Source organism: Diorhabda carinulata, chromosome 10, assembly GCF_026250575.1.
Source record: "Diorhabda carinulata isolate Delta chromosome 10, icDioCari1.1, whole genome shotgun sequence".
Classification (NCBI taxonomy): Eukaryota; Metazoa; Arthropoda; class Insecta; order Coleoptera; family Chrysomelidae; genus Diorhabda; species Diorhabda carinulata.
Genome location: NC_079469.1, coordinates 15,204,814 through 15,226,321, shown reverse-complemented (window position 1 = coordinate 15,226,321; position 21,508 = coordinate 15,204,814). Strand labels below are relative to the sequence as shown.

General features: G+C 31.4%; 2 protein-coding genes across 51 annotated transcripts in view; one reads left to right on the top strand and one right to left on the bottom strand.

The window, feature by feature from the left end:
• LOC130899050 (transient receptor potential cation channel trpm) overlaps positions 1–21,508 on the top strand; it is a 57,052-nt gene that overhangs the window by 24,182 nt on the left and 11,362 nt on the right. For 22 of the 50 annotated variants that reach the window (XM_057808759.1, XM_057808780.1, XM_057808753.1 and 19 more), the window contains 11 exons: positions 4,517–4,679; positions 8,627–9,000; positions 13,021–13,157; positions 15,776–15,932; positions 16,006–16,138; positions 16,221–16,407; positions 16,467–16,725; positions 18,795–18,966; positions 19,237–19,426; positions 19,490–19,701; positions 19,775–19,933. In XM_057808759.1, the coding sequence (XP_057664742.1) occupies positions 4,517–4,679; positions 8,627–9,000; positions 13,021–13,157; positions 15,776–15,932; positions 16,006–16,138; positions 16,221–16,407; positions 16,467–16,725; positions 18,795–18,966; positions 19,237–19,426; positions 19,490–19,701; positions 19,775–19,933 (2,143 nt within the window). Of the gene's footprint in view, positions 1–4,516; positions 4,680–8,626; positions 9,001–13,020; positions 13,158–15,775; positions 15,933–16,005; positions 16,139–16,220; positions 16,408–16,466; positions 16,726–18,794; positions 18,967–19,236; positions 19,427–19,489; positions 19,702–19,774; positions 19,964–21,358; positions 21,416–21,508 lie in introns of all 50 variants that reach the window. The other 28 variants (XM_057808776.1, XM_057808755.1, XM_057808742.1 and 25 more) reach the window with 3 other exon arrangements.
• Positions 10,332–11,196, bottom strand: LOC130899054 (uncharacterized). Its single transcript, XM_057808782.1, has one exon. It carries the CDS (start codon positions 11,071–11,073, stop codon positions 10,396–10,398), a length of 678 nt encoding a protein of 225 aa, XP_057664765.1. The 5' UTR covers positions 11,074–11,196; the 3' UTR covers positions 10,332–10,395.

Sequence of the window (21,508 nt, the reverse complement as noted above, 5' to 3'; positions counted from 1 at the left end):
AATATTGCATAGTTTTTTTCCTCGAAATTAATAAAAAAAATTATTATGAACATAATTCTGGAGATTCTAATTGCCTTTTCTAAAAACAAACTGTCATTTGTTTTAAGAAACTGTCTTTTAAAATAACCATTGTATTTGCCTGTGGAGACTGTTTTTCACGAAAAACCAACTGTCGTTTGACTTAAGAGACTGTCTTTTACATAAAAACATAGTGACATTTCTTGTTAGAGGCTGTCTTTCACATAAATTAACTGTCATTTGTCTTTATAGACTACCTTTTACAAAAATCAACTGTCATTTGTCTTTGGAGGTTGCTTTTTTAGGAAAACCAACTGTCATTTGTCTTTGGAAACTGTCTTTAACAAAAACATAATTTCATTTGTTGATCGAACTGTCATTCGTCTTTAGAGGATGCTTTTGACTTTAGAAACTGTCTTTCACATAAATTAACTGTCATTTGTCTTAAGAGACTGTTTTTTAGATAAACCAACTGTCATTTGCCTTTCTAGAGACAGTCATTTGACCTTAGAGACTGTCTTTTACATAAATTAACTGTCATTTGTCTTTAGATGCTATTTTTAAGAGAAACCAACTGTCATTTATCTTTTTAGAAACTGTCATTTGTCTTAAGAGACTGTTTTTTAGATAAACCAACTGTCATTTGCCTTTCTAGAGACAGTCATTTGACCTTAGAGACTGTCTTTTACATAAATTAACTGTCATTTGTCTTTAGATGCTATTTTTAAGAGAAACCAACTGTCATTTATCTTTTTAGAAACTGTCATTTGTCTTAAGAGACTGTTTTTTAGATAAACCAACTGTCATTTGCCTTTCTAGAGACAGTCATTTGACCTTAGAGACTGTCTATTACATAAATTAACTGTCATTTGTCTTTAGATGCTATTTTTCAGAGAAACCAACTGTCATTTATCTTTTTAGAGACTGTCATTTGTCTTTAGAGACTGTTTTTTAGATAAACCAACTGTCATTTGCCTTTCTAGAGACAGTCATTTGACCTTAGAGACTGTCTTTTACATAAATTAACTGTCATTTGTCTTTAGATGCTATTTTTAAGAGAAACCAACTGTCATTTATCTTTTTAGAAACTGTCATTTGTCTTAAGAGACTGTTTTTTAGATAAACCAACTGTCATTTGCCTTTCTAGAGACAGTCCTTTGACCTTAGAGACTGTCTTTTACATAAATTAACTGTCATTTGTCTTTAGATGCTATTTTTCAGAGAAACCAACTGTCATTTATCTTTTTAGAGACTGTCATTTGTCTTTAGAGACTGTCTTTCACATAAATTAACTGTCATTTGTCTTAAGAGACTGTTTTTTAGATAAACCAACTGTCATTTGCCTTTCTAGAGACAGTCATTTGACCTTAGAGACTGTCTTTTACATAAATTAACTGTCATTTGTCTTTAGATGCTATTTTTAAGAGAAACCAACTGTCATTTATCTTTTTAGAGACTGTCATTTGTCTTTAGAGACTGTTTTTTAGATAAACCAACTGTCATTTGCCTTTCTAGAGACAGTCCTTTGACCTTAGAGACTGTCTTTTACATAAATTAACTGTCATTTGTCTTTAGATGCTATTTTTCAGAGAAACCAACTGTCATTTATCTTTTTAGAGACTGTCATTTGTCTTTAGAGACTGTCTTTCACATAAATTAACTGTCATTTGTCTTTAGAGACTGTTTTTTAGATAAACCAACTGTCATTTGCCTTTCTAGAGACAGTCATTTGACCTTAGAGACTGTCTTTTACATAAATTAACTGTCATTTGTCTTTAGAGACTGTTTTTTAGATAAACCAACTGTCATTTGCCTTTCTAGAGACAGTCATTTGACCTTAGAGACTGTCTTTTACATAAATTAACTGTCATTTGTCATTAGAGACTGTCTTTTATAAAAACACACCGTTAGTTGTACTTGGAGACTCTTATTTCATTAATAAATTATCATAAATCGAGTAACGCCAAAATTTTCACTTATAAAAATCAGTAGCTGTTCAACTGCAGATATTAACTTGTAAACGATTCGTTCAAAATTCGTCTCGTCTAGATATTTTATCTAATGAAAATTGTAAACATTTTCCGTTTGATTAACCTTCAGGTGCAATGTCGTAAATTTTGAAAACATTATCTTTATAGTTTATTAGATAAACTCACTAGTCTGTCTTGTATCTTAATTTTATGTCTGTAAAACTCGACATTATGCAATTTTTTTCGTTAAATTTGAATGGTGAGTCAAACAACGAATACGAACGACGTTGCCACACTTAGAAAATATCTTAGATATACATTATAAACAATACATTCACAAACAATTTATTTCTACATTAAATGTTGTTATACTAAGGCATTAGCTGTTTTTTTATTAAAAAATTCAATTTGTATGTCCCTGATAACTGTCATTTGTCTTTAGAAACTTACATTTTACTTGAAAGGCTGTCTTTTACAAAGGTCAATTGTCATTTGTCTTTAGAGACTCTCATTTGTCTTCAGGTACTGAAATTTGACATTAGAGATTGTCATTCGTCTTTAGAGGCTCTCATTTGTCTTCAGGTACTGTCATTTGTCATTATAGACTGTCATTCGCCTTTAGAGACTGTCATTTGTCTTTAGAGTCTGTCATGCGTCTCTAGAGACTGTCATTCATCTTTATAGACTGTCATTTGTCTTCAGGTACTGAAATTTGACATTAGAGATTGTCATTCGCCTTTAGAGACTGTCATTTGTCATTAGAGACTGTCATTTGTCTTTAGAGTCTGTCATGCGTCTCTAGAGACTGTCATTCATCTTTATAGACTGTCTGTCATCTTTAGAGACTCTCATTTGTCTTCAGGTACTGAAATTTGACATTAGAGACTGTCATTCGCCTTTAGAGACTGTCATTTGTCTTCAGGTACTGTCATTTGTCATTAGAGACTGTCAGTCGCCTTTAGAGACTGTCATTTGTCTTTAGAGTCTGTTACGCGTCTCTAGAGATTGTCATTCATCTTTATAGACTGTCATTTGTCTTTAGAGACGTTCATGGGTCTTTAGAAACTGTCATTTGTTTTTAGAAATTTCCATTTTTCTTTAAAGGCTGTCTTTTATAAAGATCTGCTGTAATTTGTCTTTAGAGACTCTCATTTGTCTTCAGGTACTGTCATTTGTCATTAGAGATTGTCGTTCGTCTTTAGAGACTGTCATTTGTTTTAGAAACTTTTATTTTACTTTAAAGGCTGTCTTTTACAAAGGTCAACTGTCATTTCTCTTTAGAGACTCTTATTTTTCGTTAGAGGCAGTTTATTACAAAAACTAACTGTCATTCGACTTTAGAGTCTGTCACGCGTCTCTAGAGACTGTCATTCATCTTTATAGACTGTCATTTGTCTTTAGAGACGTTCATGGGTCTTTAGAAACTGTCATTTGTTTTTAGAAATTTCCATTTTTCTTTAAAGGCTGTCTTTTATAAAGATCTGCTGTAATTTGTCTTTAGAGGCTCTCATTTGTCTTCAGGTACTGTCATTTGTCATTAGAGATTGTCGTTCGTCTTTAGAGACTGTCATTTGTTTTAGAAACTTTTATTTTACTTTAAAGGCTGTCTTTTACAAAGGTCAACTGTCATTTCTCTTTAGAGACTCTTATTTTTCGTTAGAGGCAGTTTATTACAAAAACTAACTGTCATTCGACTTTAGAGTCTGTCACGCGTCTCTAGAGACTGTCATTCATCTTTATAGACTGTCATTTGTCTTTAGAGACGTTCATGGGTCTTTAGAAACTGTCATTTGTTTTTAGAAATTTCCATTTTTCTTTAAAGGCTGTCTTTTATAAAGATCTGCTGTAATTTGTCTTTAGAGGCTCTCATTTGTCTTCAGGTATTGTCATTTGTCATTAGAGACTGTCATTCGTCTTTGAGACTGTCATTTGTCTTTAGAGACGTTCATGGGTCTTTAGAAACTGTCATTTGTTTTTAGAAATTTCCATTTTTCTTTAAAGGCTGTCTTTTATAAAGATCTGCTGTAATTTGTCTTTAGAGGCTCTCATTTGTCTTCAGGTATTGTCATTTGTCATTAGAGACTGTCATTCGTCTTTGAGACTGTCATTTGTCTTTAGAGACGTTCATGGGTCTTTAGAAACTGTCATTTGTTTTTAGAAATTTCCATTTTTCTTTAAAGGCTGTCTTTTATAAAGTTCTACTGTAATTTGTCTTTAGAGGCTCTCATTTGTCTTCAGGTACTGTCATTCGCCTTTAGAGACTGTCATTTGTCTTCAGGTACTGTCATCTGTCATTAGAGATTGTCATTCATCTTTAGAGACTGTCATTTGTTTTTAGAAATTTCCATTTTTCTTTAAAGGCTGTCTTTTATAAAGTTCTACTGTAATTTGTCTTTAGAGGCTCTCATTTGTCTTCAGGTACTGTCATTCGCCTTTAGAGACTGTCATTTGTCTTCAGGTACTGTCATCTGTCATTAGAGATTGTCATTCATCTTTAGAGACTGTCATGTCAATTTTTTTCATTTAAGATGTTGCTGCGGAAGAGTATTGGAACAACATAAACCAACGGCGGATACCCAACCTCCCCAACCTGGAGAACTATGGTATCCGAGCAAGTGCACAATAGCCAGTCCCACCGACGCTTACGGTATATTAGAGTTTCAAGGTGGTCCGCATCCTTCCAAAGCTCAGGTGAGTTTTCAATTTTTAAAATAAACGTCCAATTTTGTGTCCTGACTTTCAATGTCAACATCAAATTTTTTATTAATTCCTCAATTACCAGGAATACTTCAAACACGATAAAAAAATTCCCGGATTTTATGAATTATCCAATCAGATTGAGTATGGGGAAAACCCCTTCGAAATCTAGCCTCGTTAATTAGAATCAATTCATACCCAAGAGAGAGCGCCCGGATAAATAATCTTATCATTTCAACCCCTCAAACATTCGTTCGCCCTACGAGACGAATCCGACCCGAATATTTCGATTTAATCTGCCGGTTACTTCGAAATCGGTTTTGTGGTATTTATATAAATATGAACTTTCCAGATTGTTGGATTTTGAATTAACCAATTTTGAAAAGTAATTAATTTTTTAATTTACTGTATTATATTGGACAAAAAATTGATTATACTGCCATCTGTGTTTTAAACTTCATTACTAGTATCGTTAAACTGGGAAAAATTATTTGGTAAAAACAGAGTTACACTGAGAAAAAGTATTTTAAGAAAACTAGGAAACAAATGGAACGTTTAAATCGAAATTGTAATTACACTGGAAGAACCGAAATATTCAATATTAGAACACTATTTGATAAAAGCACAGTTGCACTGAGAAAAAGGGAAAAATATTATGAAAAAAAGGTTATACTGAGAAAAAGAATTCAATGAAAACACAGATATACTAGGAAAAAAATGGAACATTTAAATCGAAATTGTAATTACACTGGAAGAACGGAAATCATTGAAACTAGGACAATTACACTGAGAAATGGGAATATTTACATTACAAATACACTGAAAAAAGTTGCTGTTATTTGTTTTAAGCACAGTTACACTGAAAAAAGGGAAATATATTATGGAAACAAGGTTATACTGAGAAAAAGGTATTCAAAAAGGCTGAGATACACTGAGAAATAGATTCATTTAAATGGAGAATATTTACAGTACATTTACACTGAAAAATTATTTATTGAAAGCACCCAACATTTTGAGGAAATTGAGTTACACTGCGAAAAGGAGAATTTTGAAGAAACGCAGTTACACTGAAAAAACAGAATTATATTATTAAATACAGTCACACGGGGGAAAAAGTATTTAGAAAAAGCAAACTTACACTGGAAAAAAAACGAAACAAGAACAGTTACACTAAGAAAATGAGAATATTTACAATACATATACACCGAAAAAAATTTAGTAAATTACATAACGGAAACGGTGTTATACTAAAAAAAAAATATTTGAACGATAAATATTTTAGGCAGGCGAACTTACACTGCAAAAAAATTGAATTCGATGCATAATTACACCGAGAAAACTGAAAAAAAAGCACGAATATACTAAAAATTTTGAAATATTTTCAATTTAAATTTGTAAAAAGGATATACGGGGTCGAAAGCATATAACTTTCCACAAATTTGAAGGATATTTGAACAGAAATCTGATTATACAGCAATACTTACCCTTCTAGCGACAGTTACAACCCCAATTTTTCTTAATGGAAAGTAGGGGTGTTATCTATACAAAAAATCAAATTTATTGCACTCTTTATCCATTTAGATATTGCGAATAACGAAAATTTTTCGAATGTTAATATTTCCATTATTTAGATTTCGTTCTTGAAGCAGCTTCGCTATTCTAATTAGGGCATTACATCGAGGAGGAAATCATGCAATCAAATGTCAGGCATCAGTTCGAGCGTATACAGACGTTGAATTCCTTTCGAATGATAAAAAAAATAGAAAAAAAGAAATTTAAATGAGTCTCTCGCACTTTTTTCAGTATCACATCATATTTTTTTAACGAAAAATAATTTTTCGAATAAATTGAACCCGATTTTTCCTTAAAACAGTAAATTATATTCACGATAACGAGACGATTCCGTGCTCGATCGGACTTTTATTAACTTTTGATTGATTGATGTTTCTGCGTACCGAGACAAAAAAATTAATGCCCACGGGTCGTAAAATCGATTTTTAAGATCTTCTTTTACACACAAATACTACATTTATACGTCACGATTGGTCTGTTGGTCTTCTTTGTGAACTTCTGAGCACACTGACGCTAAACCGTCATTCATTTTTCAAAAAATAACCGTCATTTTGTCTCTCACAAAAAAAAATCGTTATTTGTCCTCACAGACTGTCTGTCTTTTACAAAAATCAATTTTCATTTGTCTTTAGAAACTGTCATTTGTCATTAGAGGCTGTCTTTCACAAAAACATTCCGACATTTGACGTTAGAGACTGTCATTTGTATTTAGGAACTGTTTTCTACAAAATCAACTGTCATTTCTCTTTAGAGACTGTCATTTGTTATTAGAGGTTGTTTTGTTCAAAAACCAACTGTCATTTATCTTTTTAGAGACTGTCATTTGATTTCAAAGACTGTCTTCCACAAGAATCAACTGTCATTTGTCTTTAGACACTGTCTTCCACAAAAATCAACTGTCATTTGTCTTTAGACACTGTCTTTCACAAAAATCAACTGTCATTTGTCTTTAGACACTGTCTTCCACAAAAATCAACTGTCATTTGTCTTTAGACACTGTCTTCCACAAAAATCAACTGTCATTTGTCTTTAGACACTGTCTTCCACAAAAACCAACTGTCATTTATCTTTTTAGAGACTGTCATTTGATTTCAAAGACTGTCTTCCACAAAAATCAACTGTCATTTGTCTTTAGACACTGTCTTCCACAAAAATCAACTGTGATTTGTCTTTAGAGACTGTCTTCCACAAAAATCAATTGTCATTTGTCTTTAGACACTGTCTTCCACAAAAACCAACTGTCATTTATCTTTTTAGAGACTGTCATTTGATTCCAAAGACTGTCTTCCACAAAAATCAACTGTCATTTGTCTTTAGACACTGTCTTCCACAAAAATCAACTGTCATTTGTCTTTAGAGACTGTCTTCCACAAAAACCAACTGTCATTTATCTTTTTAGAGACTGTCATTTGATTTCAAAGACTGTCTTCCACAAAAATCAACTGTCATTTGTCTTTAGAGAATGTCATTTGTCTTTAAAGTCTGTTATTTATCTTTGGAGGCTGTCATTTGTCTTTAGAGTCTGTCATTTGTCTTTAGAGACTGTCATTTGTTATTAGAGGCTGTTTTGTTCAAAAACCAACTGTCATTTGTCGTTAGAGACTGTTATTTGTCTTCAGAGACTGTTTTTTTTTTTTTTCATCTTTAGAGTCTGTTATTCATCTTTAGAGACTGTCATTTGTCTGTATAGACTGAATTTCACAAAAACATTTCGTCACTTGTGTTTAGAGTCTTTTATTTGTCTTTAGAAACTGTCATTTGTCTTTAAAGAGTGTTTTTAGCAAAATTCGGATGTTATTCGTCGCTAGAGACTGTCATTTGCCTCTAGGGTCTTTTATTCATCTTTAGAGACTGTCATTTATCTGTGGAGACTGTCTCTTGTTTTATAGATTGTCTTTTACAATACCCAACTCTTAATTGTCGTTAGAGGCTGTCGTTTGTCTTTAGAGACTGTCTGATACAAAAAAATTCCGTCATTCGTCGCTAGAGACTGTCATTTGTCTTTAGGGTCTTTTATTCATCTTTAGAGACTGTCATTTGTCTGTGGAGACTGTTTCTTGTTTTATGGATTGTCTTTTACAATACCCAACTCTTAATTGTCGTTAGAGGCTGTCATTTGTCTTTAGAGACTGTAATTTCTCTTTAGAGTCTGTCTTTTACAAAAAAATTCCGTCATTCGTCGTTAGAGACTGTCGTTTGTCTTTCGAAACTGTCATTTGTCTTTAGAGACTGTCATTTGTCTTTAGAAGATTGCACGACGTCATTCACACCGACACCAGATTAATAGGTCACGAGACTGGACATAAAAGTACTAAGAATGTTTCAAACAGTAAAAAAACGCCATCTATTAATGAAACTATGATTCGCAGTATATACGAGTGGCTCATGACACGAAACCCGAATACTTGATGCAGTTAATAACTCGAGAATGGAATCTGGAATTACCGAAACTGTTAATATCCATTCAAGGCGGTAAAGCGAACTTCGAATTACAACCGAAACTCAAAAAAGTACTTAGAAAAGGTTTGCTGAAAGCCGCCAGGTCGACGGGAGCTTGGATATTTACAGGGGGAACGAATACGGGTGTTACGAAACACGTCGGAGACGCGTTACTATTAGAACGATCCCAACGTACCGGTAGAGTTAATACTTTGGGTATAGCACCATGGGGTATAGTCGAAAACAATCAAGATCTCATCGGACAACACACCGAAGTACCATATCATTCCATATCATCGCCAAGGTAAGTAAATCCTTTAGATAAATCTAAAATTTGTTGTAGATTTCTCTATACTAAAGCATTTTCATTTTTCTTTTTTTTTTATTCGGTTTATTTTGATTTTTTTTTCTCTCTCATCTTCTCCTCTACCTCTCCAAATATATCTTGCTATCTCTTTTTATTTCTGTCGTATCATTTTTTCGATTTTCTGATTTGTATCTTCCCCTTATTTTTCCATCTCTCTCAATAGTTCCCCCTCTTCCTCTCTTTATCTCTCTCAATATCTTCATATTTCTCTATCCCTCCCTTATATGCTTCTTTTTCTTCCTCCCTTTCGCTTTCTCGGTCTTCCACTATCTCTTCGCCCCTCTGAATCTCTTCTTCGACTTCCTTCGTTTTCATCTTTTAACTCTTTCATTATTTCCTCCTTTTAGTCTCATTTTACCGCTTCTTTTTCACTCTATATTTTCCTTGTTGTATCTCTCTACTTCTCTCCCCTTTCACAATCTCTTCCCCTCCATATTTCTATCTATCGCTCTCTATACAAGCTTTTCTTTCTTTCTTTCTCGATTCCTTCCATTTGCTTTCTCGATCTTCCCCCTCTTTCATTTTCTCTTCGCCCCCTTAATTTCTTCATCGTTTTTTTTTCGATTTCATCTTTTTATCTCTTTATTCTGTCTCTCTCGATGTCTCCTTAACTATTTTGATCTCCCACTCCCCTCCGTTCCTTTAGCTTTCTCTCGAACTTCCTCTTTCTTTCTCAATCTTTCCCCTCCCCTCTTTCTCACTCGAAATTTTCCTTGTTAAGTTTCTCCCTTTGTTTCCACTGAAACTTTTTTCTTTCTCTCTCGAACTCTCCCCCTCTCTATTTATATCCCCATACTGTTTCTTTTATTCGATTCTCCTCTCATTTTTTTTTCGTATTTCTCCATGTTTTCCACTCGATCGACGCACTTTATTCGCCCCCTTGCTCACTCCATCATCACCCCCTCTTTTTTTATAGTTTTCCCTTCGCACTTCCTCCCATCATTATCCCCTCTTTTCTCCTTATCTCATTCGATTTCCTCCTTTCCTTTTTATCGTTATCTCAATTTGTCTTTTCCCCGATTTCCCCTATTTACTCTCCCAACTATTTTCCCTCTCTTTGTTGATTTTCATATTTTTTTCGTTTTTCCGCGTCTATCTCTCCACCTACCATTTCGTTTCTTTCCTTCTTTTGTTCCCAATCTCCCCCACTTGTAATTTTTACCTTTCATCGTCTACTTTTTCCTCAGTCTCCCCTATTTTTTCCACTATTTCACCTACGTCCGATTTTTATTACGTTTTTTCTAAGAACTTAATACAATAGACAAAAATTATTTTTTCAAATATATTTATTTACAAAAAAAAAAAATAAAAAATTTAGTTATTTCGAAAATTTTATCCGTAAGTCGTCGACGTGGAAAGTACGACGCATTCCAGTACGTCGAAAGCGCTTATATTCCAATCTGTTACCGTTTCCTGTTTATATTCTCTGGAAAATTCCGTTTGGATCGCCACCAGTACGAGTCTCATCGGTCCGTTATTCGGCTTCATCCATTTCAACGCCAAAACCCTCATTCCCACCCTGCATATTTTATTCGGCCCTTCGTGTCGCAAATTAACGTTAATCGGCACTAATATTTTAATATCTTCCGGTTTGAGTTTGATGATTGTTTTTTGTAATTTGGTCAATTTCGTTTTCATGTCTTGTTTTAATTTCAATCTGGCCGATGGGGTGAGTAACTCGTCGAGTTCTTCGGGTCTGTCTTCGTGTATGATTTCGGTGATGCGACATACCGCTTTCGATGTACCGAATATGAAAGCCCCTTCGGTAAATTCGGGATCGCAGGTTCTCTGTAAATATTTAAATTGAAATTTCGTCTTTACCCATCTGAATATGTGAGGGATGTAAATGAGATCGGGGGTTTTGGGGTGTTGCGTATAAGTTCTTATCGTTTCTTTGTAGATTTTTCTTAACTGTGATTTGTAGGTTATGTTATTTGCTTTTGCGATGGCGTATCTTCTGAATATTTGATTTTTCGGTAAAATTATTGATGTTATAATGCGTGATAGCATCACTTGTCGATTTTGATTGTGGATGGTGATCGGTGGAGGTGAATTTTTACGTTAAATGGAAACGTGCATTTTACATTTTCATGAGGCGATTGTCGTTAATGATGTCACACGTCGTTCATTAAAATCGTGACATTTGATTTGAGGTTAGTTTATATACTGAATAGTCACCAAAGTCGAGGCTCTTTTTGAATCTCTCGATGAAAAAGAAGAAGATTATTGACACATATTAAGAACACTGTAATATGAACAATTACACTGAGAAAATTGGAATATATATGCACGAAAAAGAAAATATATTTTGGATTTTAACAGTTACACTGGAAAAAAGCGAAATAATCTAATTGAAGAATAGTTTCACTGAGATAATGAAAATATTTGAACAAAATGAAAAATTACACTGAAAAAAAAACGATTTAATATAATAGAAGTATAATTACACTCAGACAAATAAAATTATTTGAAAAACGTGAACAATTACACTGAGAAAACGAGATTATTCGCATTAAAAAAACAACATATTGTGGAAAAACAGTTACACTGGGAAAAACGTGAAATAATTTAAAAAGATAGTTACACTGAGATAATGAAAATATTTTAAAAACATGAAAAATTACACTGAAAAAAAAAAGATTTAATATAATAGAAATATAATTACACTCAAACAAATAAAATTTTTTTGAAAAACGTGAACAATTACACTGAGAAAACGAGATTATTCGCATTGAAAAAACAACATATTGTGGAAAAACAGTTACACTGGGAAAAAAGTGAAATAATTTAAAAAGATAGTTACACTGAGATAATGAAAATATTTTAAAAACATGAAAAATTACACTGAAAAAAAAACGATTTCATATAATAGAAATATAATTACACTCAAACAAATAAAATTATTTGAAAAACGTGAACAATTACACTGAGAAAACGAGATTATTCGCATTGAAAAAACAACATATTGTGGAAAAACAGTTACACTGGGAAAAACGTGAAATAATTTAAAGATAATTACACTGAGACAATGAAAATATTTGGTAATGTAGACATATTACACAAAGAAAAAGAAAATATTCAAAACCAGTGCAGTTACACTGAAAAAAGTTGAACTATTAAATGAAAGCACTTTTGTGAAAAAGAAAATGAGAATACAAATACACTAATTAAACAGAATAATCCAATGGAAAAATAATTACACTAAGAAACCGGAGATATTTGAAAAAAGAACAGTTACACTGAAAAAACGAGACTATTTTATGGAAATATAGCTACACTACAAAAAAATATTTGAAATAGACAAACTTACATTGAAAAAAAAAACGAAATAGTTCAATTAAAGCATAATTACACTGAAAAAAACAATTATTCCAAAGACCGCACTAAGGAGACGAAAATTTGAAGGATGAAGAGTTACACTAAGGAAAAAAAAACAATAATAATCAATAGACGCATTGTTACACTGATAAAACGAAAAAATTTAAAAAAAAATACAGTTACACTGTAAAAAATTATATAATTATTAACCATTGCTACAATATAAAAGTGTTGAACAAATACGTACACTGAAAAAAAAGAGAAATCAAAAGATGCATCGTCAGACCGAAAAAACATGATATTTAGAAAAAGATCAGTTACACTGAGAAAAAGTGAATATTCAGAAGTACCGCACAGACGTGTAATTTGAAATATTAAATTGTACCGTGTTAGTCAAAATTTAGTATTACGAGAATTACGTAATAATAAATTTATTTGTTTTTTTTTTTTCAAAAACACCCCAATATAGTATAAATTACGTTTTATATGAATATACAGGTCACGTCACAATTACGCAAACATCTATGGTAATTACGTGACAATATGACGTTTTATTAATTACGTCATTAATTAGTAATTACTGCCCTTGACGTTAAAAAAAAACTGATATCGTTTTTTTTATATTTGTTTTATTTATAGATCAAAAAACGCCGCTTTAAACAATCGACACGCCTATTTTCTTCTAGTCGATAATGGTACCGTTGGAAAATACGGAGCTGAAATTATACTCAGAAGAAAATTGGAAAAATACATATCGAAACAGAGATTATATCCTTGTGAGTAATAATGATCGGTAGTACGTCACAATGACTCTAGAAATATTGAAAAAACAGTTTGAGAGCATCGATAATTTTGAAAATTTAAAATTTTGGGAACGGGAAAAAATGAGGACCAAAAATTGTGAAAATTACACGTGTAAAAGATCGAAAATCGGTTTGAAGAGTCCAAAATTTTTTTGAAATCGAAATTTTTTAAAATTTATTTGAGAAAAAGTGCGAAAATGATAAAAATTTGGACGGTGAAAAAAGAAAAAATAAGAAATTCCTTAAAAAAATTAGTGGATTTAAAAAGCGTTTTCAAGAGATTGAATTTTAATTTTATTAAGTGGAAATTTTGAAACGTAAATTGAAATTTTATAAAAATTAATAAATAAATCAGTTTCGATAATCAATAAAATTATTTTGAAGAAACTGTAAAAGATTATGGATAATTTATAAATTGATTCGTGAAAAAATTCTGGATACCATTTTTTTTTTTTTTTATTTCGGACTTAGTTCGAAATTAGAAAAATTTCGAATTTCCAAAAATTGGAAATTCGGAAAAAAGTATTTGAAAAAAAAAATAAATTCTAGAAAAATTAAAAAAAAAACTGGAAATCTATAAAAAAAAGCCAATCAGTTCGAAAGTATCAAAATATCAAAATTTCTAAATAAAATTATTTTGTAAATACAATAATTGCTTCCAAAATTCGAGATTAAAAAAATTTCTAAATTCTGTAAATTTTGTGAAAATTTGAGACAAAAATACAAAGAAATCAATTCAAAAATAACGAAAATTAGAGAAAAATTGAGAAAACATGTAAATATCCAAAAGGGGAATATCAAATAAATTTATTTTTGAAAATCTATTATACTAGAATCGGAAAATCGAAATGCTGAGAAAAATCAAAATTTTAGAAAAAAAATTGAAAAGAAATGAAATATTTCTAGATACCAACAATTTTTTTAAAATCTGGAAATATTGAAAGAAGTTTGAAAATTAAATAAAATTGTTTTAAATACTATAAGGATTCGAATAAATTGGAAAGTTGGAGAGTTCAAGAAAACTATAAAATAATTTAGAGAAAATCTAAATGTAAAATAATCAAAATTATAAAAAAAAATTAATAAAAAAATGCAAAAAATCAGTTTGAAAATACCAAAAACTTGAAAATTCGAAATTTAAAAAAAAACGTCAAAAAAGTCAATACAAAAATTTTAAATTTTTATTAAATGGAGAAAACATGAAAAATTTGAAAAATTCGAAATTTAAAAAAATTTTCGTGAAATTTGAGAAATAACGTCAAAAAATCAATTCAAAAATTATTAATTTTCTTTACATGGAGAAAACAAAAAATTCGAAAAACAAATAAATTTTTTTAAAAAACTAAAAAAAAATTGAAAAAAATCACAATTCCAGGTAAAATTTAAAAAAAAAATGCAAAAAATCAATTCGAAAAGAATAGAAAATTTTTAAAAGAAATTCTAAATCGAAAATCAAATATTCTTTCAAGAAAACTATGAAATAATTTAGAGAAAATCTAAATGTTGTAAAATAATCAAAATTATAAAAAAAATTAATAAAAAAATGCAAAAAATCAGTTTGAAAATACCAAAAACTTGAAAATTCGAAATTTAAAAAAAATATCGTCAAAAAAGTCAATTGAAAAATTTTAAATTTTTATTAAATGGAGAAAATTTGAAAAATTTGAAAAATTCGAAATTTAAAAAAATTTTCTTGAAATTTGAGAAATAACGTCAAAAAATCAATTCAAAAATTATTAATTTTCTTTACATGGAGAAAACAAAAAATTCGAAAAACAAATAAATTTTTTTAAAAAACTAAAAAAAAATTGAAAAAAATCACAATTCCAGGTAAAATTTAAAAAAAAATGCAAAAAATCAATTCGAAAAGAATAGAAAATTTTTAAAATAAATTCTAAATCGAAAATCAAATATTCTTTCAAGAAAACTATGAAATAATTTAGAGAAAATCTAAATGTTGTAAAATAATCAAAATTATAAAAAAAAATTAATAAAAAAATGCAAAAAATCAGTTTGAAAATACCAAAAACTTGAAAATTCGAAATTTAAAAAAAATATCGTCAAAAAAGTCAATTGAAAAATTTTAAATTTTTATTAAATGGAGAAAATTTGAAAAATTTGAAAAATTCGAAATTTAAAAAAATTTTCTTGAAATTTGAGAAATAACGTCAAAAAATCAATTCAAACATTATTAATTTTCTTTACATGGAGAAAACAAAAAATTCGAAAAACAAATAAATTTTTTTAAAAAACTAAAAAAAAATTGAAAAAAATCACAATTCCAGGTAAAATTTAAAAAAAAATGCAAAAAATCAATTCGAAAGGAATAGAAAATTTTAAAATTCTAAAAAACTGAAAGATTTCTGGATACCAACGATTTTTTAAAAATTCGAAATTTCCTTAAAATTTTCTCATACACAAAAACGGCTCTTCATGTATGACATTACGATTCCCAAAATTGACATAATTTATTAAATTAAAACGACAATTTTATTTGTCTTAACTGATACAAAATTATCGATCGGTAGTTACTTTCAAAACGACCCTAAAAATATTTTTACAATTTCTTATTTATTTCTATCTAATTCCAGTTACTCAAAGTCCTATACCGATAGTATGTTTAGTAATCGAAGGCGGTACCAATACAATAAGAGCGGTACTAGAATACGTCACCGACGAACCACCGGTACCGGTAGTCGTCTGCGACGGATCCGGCAGAGCCGCCGACATCATAGCCTTCATGTGCAAGTACGTTTACACACAAACCCCCCCCCCCCCACCTCATGACAATCAAATTTCCCACGTTCCCGAATTTTTCCAGATACGAATGCTCCGTACTCAAATCCATGAAAGAATACATTATAGCCACCATCCAAAGGGCATTCGAAGTAGCCGCCGAATTAGCCGAAGGTCTATTCACGGAATTGTTGCAATGCGTAGAAAATAAACATTTGGTGAGAAAAATACCACACCCCTAACCTCAAAACCCAATCAAATCCCCCAAATTTTCTTCTTTTACCTACGAAACATTTTCAGATAACCGTTTTCCGTATAGCCGATAAGTACGACCAAAAACCCCAAGAATTGGACCAAATAATTTTAACGGCACTATTCAAATCTCAACACCTTTCTCCTACCGAACAACTCAGTTTGGCGCTGACGTGGAACCGCGCCGATATCGCCAGATCGGAAATATTCGTTTACGGACAGGAATGGCCGGCGGGTAACGATCGCGATTAACCGCATCGTGTATAACAGGCATTATATTTATTTTCGTTGTAGGCGCTTTGGAAGACGCTATGATAAAAGCGTTGGAACACGATCGGTGCGATTTCGTGAAATTGTTGTTGGAGAACGGAGTGAGCATGAGAAAATTCTTGACAATACCGAGATTAGAAAATTTGTACAATTCGAAACAGGGTCCCAGTAATACGTTGGGATATATCCTGAGGGACGTCAGGCCTCACATACCGCCGGGGTATGTTTATACTTTACACGATATCGGATTAGTTATTAATAAATTGATGGGAGGAGCGTACAGGTGAGTTTTCATTACCTTGTGTCAATATTTTCACAAGTTTTTGATGATTTTGCTATCTTCCAAACGATTTTGCAATGTTCCCAATAGTTTTTAATTGTTCCCAATAAATTTGGAATATTCTACACGATTTTGCAATGTTCCTGATAACTTTAAATTAATTCCAATGCATTTGGAGTGTTCTGCATGATTTTATAATGTTTCCAATTGATTTTACGAATGTTCTAAATGATTTTACAATGTTTCCAATGCTTCCAAACCATGTTTCGAATGATTTTAAATTATTCCGAATGATTTTGGAATGTTCTAAATGATTTTACAATGTTCTGAATAGTTTTAAATTGTTCTAAATGATTTTACAATGTTCCGAATAGTTTTAAATTGTTCCCTACAAATTTGAAATATTCTACACGATTTTGCAATGTTCCCCATACTTTTAAATTGCTCCGAATGATATTAGAATGTTCTACATTATTTTACAATGTTCCTGATAACATTAAATTGATTCCAATACGTTTGGAGTGTTCTGCATGATTTTATAATGTTCCCAATGGTTTTAAATTGTTCCGATTGATTTTACGAGTGTTCTCAATGATTTTACAATGTTTCCAATGCTTCTAAACCATGTTTCGAATGATTTTAAATTGTTCCGAATGATTTTGGAATGTTCTAAATGATTTTACAATGTTCTGAATAGTTTTAAATTGTTCCCAATGAATTTGGAATATTCTACACGATTTTGCAATAGTTTCAAATTGTTCAAATGAGGTTGGAATGTTATAAATGATTTTACATTGTTCCCAAAAATTTTAAATTGTTCCAAATGGCTTTGGAATGTTCTACATAATTTTACAATGTTTTCAATGCTTTTATTTTGTCCCGGACAATTTTAAAATGTGCGAAACCATTTTACAACAATGTTCCAAATGATTTTAAATTGTTCTAAATGATTTCACAATGTTCCTGATGATTTTTGAATGTTCCTAACTATTTTGAATTATTCCAAACGCATTTTAAAATATTTCAAATAATTTTAAATTGGTCCAGACTATTTTAAAATGATTTCAATGAGTTTCAAATGATATTGGAATGTACTACATGATTTTACACTGTTCCCAATGATTATGAATCGTTCCAGATGATTTTAAAATGTTCTAAATTATTTTATAAAGTTTTAAGTGAATTTTAAATTGTCCCAATTCAATTTCAAAATGTTGCAATGTTTCCAATGATTTTAAATCGTTCTAAATAAATTAAAATTTGGTCCCAATGACTTTGAAATGTTCTAGAATATTCGATAATGCTCCAAATACGATATAAAAGTGTGTAGAATGTTTCGAAAGTTTATAAAATGTTCTATAAAATTCTATAATATTCTAAATATGACATAAATGCATTTAGAATGTTCCGAAAGTATCTAAAATGTTCTAGAAAATTTAATATCAATCTAAATACGATTCTAAATGATCTAGGATGTTGGGAAAGTATCTAAAATGTTGTAAAAAATTGAATATTGATCTAAATACGATTCTAAATGATCTAGTATGTTGGGAAAGTATCTAAAATGTTCTAGAAAATTGAATATTGATCTAAATACGATTATAAATGATCTAGTATGTTGGGAAAGTATCTAAAATGTTCTAGAAAATTGAATATTGATCTAAATACGATTCTAAATGATCTGGGATATTGGGAAATTATCTAAAATGTTCTAGAAAATTGAATATTGATCTAAATACGATTCTAAATGATCTGGGATGTTGGGAAAGTATCTAAAATGTTCTAGAAAATTGAATATCAATCTAAATACGATTCTAAATGATCTAGGATGTTGGGAAAGTATCTAAAATGTTCTAGAAAATTGAATATCAATCTAAATACGATTCTAAATGATCTAGGATGTTGGGAAAGTATCTAAAATGTTCTTGAAAATTGAATAATGATCTAAATACGATTCTAAATGATCTAGGATGTTCCGAAAGTATCTAAAATGTTCTAGAACATTGAATATTGATCTAACTACGATTTAGAATAATTTGATTACTTCTAAAATGATGAATTTTCATTTACAGAGCTTTATATACACGCAGAAAATTCAGACCTATTTACGCGAAAATAATGAACAAAGGCCACAGTATGGCAAACACTTCCGGAAGGAATTTAGGAGCACTTGGACTTATTCCTGGTTGTATACCAGGAGCGGCGAGTCCTTGCTTATTCGATTATCCTTTTAACGAATTATTGGTTAGTATATTGTAACTGTACTAACTTGAGAAATACACGATAATTTGACGTTTTCCAAATCGTAAAATCCATTTATCGAAGTCCCCCAACGCCGGAAATTAGTGTACTAGTGTCTTCCTGTTCGGTTTTTTTGAATTTAGAGTCGATATAATTACAAATAGGACCGCAAGTATTAGTTTCCGACTTCCCGGATATCGATAAATGGATTCTACGATTTCGAAAACGTCAAATTAGCGGGTAGATACGGAAATAAACATAAATTGTCGTCAGATTTGGGCGGTTCTGATGAAAAGACACAAAATGGCGCTTTTGATGTGGCAACACGGCGAAGAAGCTTTAGCGAAAGCTTTGGTGGCTTGCAAACTATACAAAGCGATGGCGCACGAAGCGGCCGAGGACGACATGGAAACGGAAGTGTACGAAGAATTACGAGCCTACGGAAAAGAATTCGAAAATATCGGTGAGGTGTTTCAACGGAACCGGATAGAGGGGAAAGGAAAATAATTTTTTCGGATATTTTCAGCTCTGGAAGTACTCGATTATTGTTATCGACAAGACGACGATCAAACGCAACAATTACTCACGTGCGAGCTGCAAAATTGGTCGGGGCACACGTGTCTGAGTCTCGCCGTTAGCGCCAATCATCGCGCCCTTTTGGCCCACCCCTGTTCGCAAATTATACTCGCCGATTTGTGGATGGGGGGATTGCGTACGAGAAAAAACACCAACATAAAGGTATACCACCCCCCGTTCGAAATTGATTCGTTTTTATTTTTTTTTTTTTTTTTTTGGAAATTTCCACTTTTAGGTGATACTCGGTCTGTTATGTATGCCGTACATATTCAAATTGGAGTTCAAATCGAAGGAGGAGCTTCAGTTGATGCCTCAAACGACGGAGGAGCACATGGAATTGGAGAACGACGACGACGACGACAAATCCGATTCGGAGAAAAATCAAGACGCCGATGTAAGTCGCGGAAAATCCGCTAAAACTCCGGCAAGTTCGTTTGTAATTTAAATTTATTGATTTCGGTTTAATTTTCGGTTTGTTTTTCTAGCAAAAGGTGGTTCGTAAACGTTACGTCGAATTGTATTATCAGAAAGTAAGCGAAATTGTGAAAAAAATTGACGTTAGCACAACGATGAATGCGTAAGTCTCGGGCCTATACATTGGAAAAACAATTTTTTTGGCGAAAATTTCACTTTCATCGCGTAAACTCTCGACATCCAGTCGATTTAATCCATTTTCCAACATTTCTCTTTGTTACTTCATCGTGGTACCGCAATTTGTCGCCTGGTTTCATCTCTCATGGTGTATTTCCTTCAGTTGAACATCAAAATTGTTCCTCGGCTCTTGTAATCTCCTTTGGTACACCTCTTGTTACATCTACTGGGTCCTAAGGTGCCAAACTCGCGTAAAATCTCGAGATCCTGTACATCTAATCCATTGTCCATAATATTTGGGAAGCAAAAACAATACGACAGTTAACAATATGTGACATATATCATCTGTCATTTGTCAAAAACAATATGACAGTTAATTTTACGTGACATATATCACCTGTTATTTGTCAAAAACAATATGACAGATAACTACAACTGACATATATCATCTGTCGTTTGTCAAAAACAATATGACAGTATGACATATATCACAAGTCATTGGTCAAAAACAATATGACAGTATGACATATATCATCTGTCGTTTGTCAAAAACAATATGACAGTTAATTTTACGTGACATATATCACCTGTCATTTGTCAAAAACAATATGACAGATAACTACAACTGACATATATCATCTGTCGTTTGTCAAAAACAATATGACAGTATGACATATATCACCTGTCATTGGTCAAAAACAATATGACAGTATGACATATATCATCTGTCGTTTGTCAAAAACAATATGACAGTATGAAATATATCATTTGTCATTTGTCAAAATTCATTACATTTACATGAAAGCACTCCGATGTTTTTGGTACTAACGAAATGAAAAGTGGTACGCCACTAGTGGCGCCATCTGTATACCAGGCCCGGGACTTATCGATTATATCTTTCCAACGGCACAATCAATTTTGAAAAACAAAATATTGTGAGATGATCAAATTTTTATCCACCACCGTATATAACTTAAAATGCAATACGAATATGCACAAAAAAAAAAATAATAAAAATGGGGCATAAAAAATTAGTAACTAACCTCAAAAAATATCAAAAAACTCGATTGTACAATAGATCGCTTGGTTCAAGTAGTTTTTGGGTTCAAAGCTGAAGCACCATTTGTAAATATTTCGCTTGATTCTTCACTTTGGCTTCATGTTTATAATTAATTCTTCTTCCGATTAGTTTAATCCGAGAAATTTTAACAGTGTATTATTATTTTAGAAGCGTACTAGAAGTTTGAGTATTCGGAACAAGTCGCCAAATCCAACAGGTGTCAAGGTAGCCAAAGCTTTACCGAATATGTCCTCTTCTACATATATATGTTGTCACCACTATCTACTGTTTACGATCGTTATTTTTTGTATGTCGTTG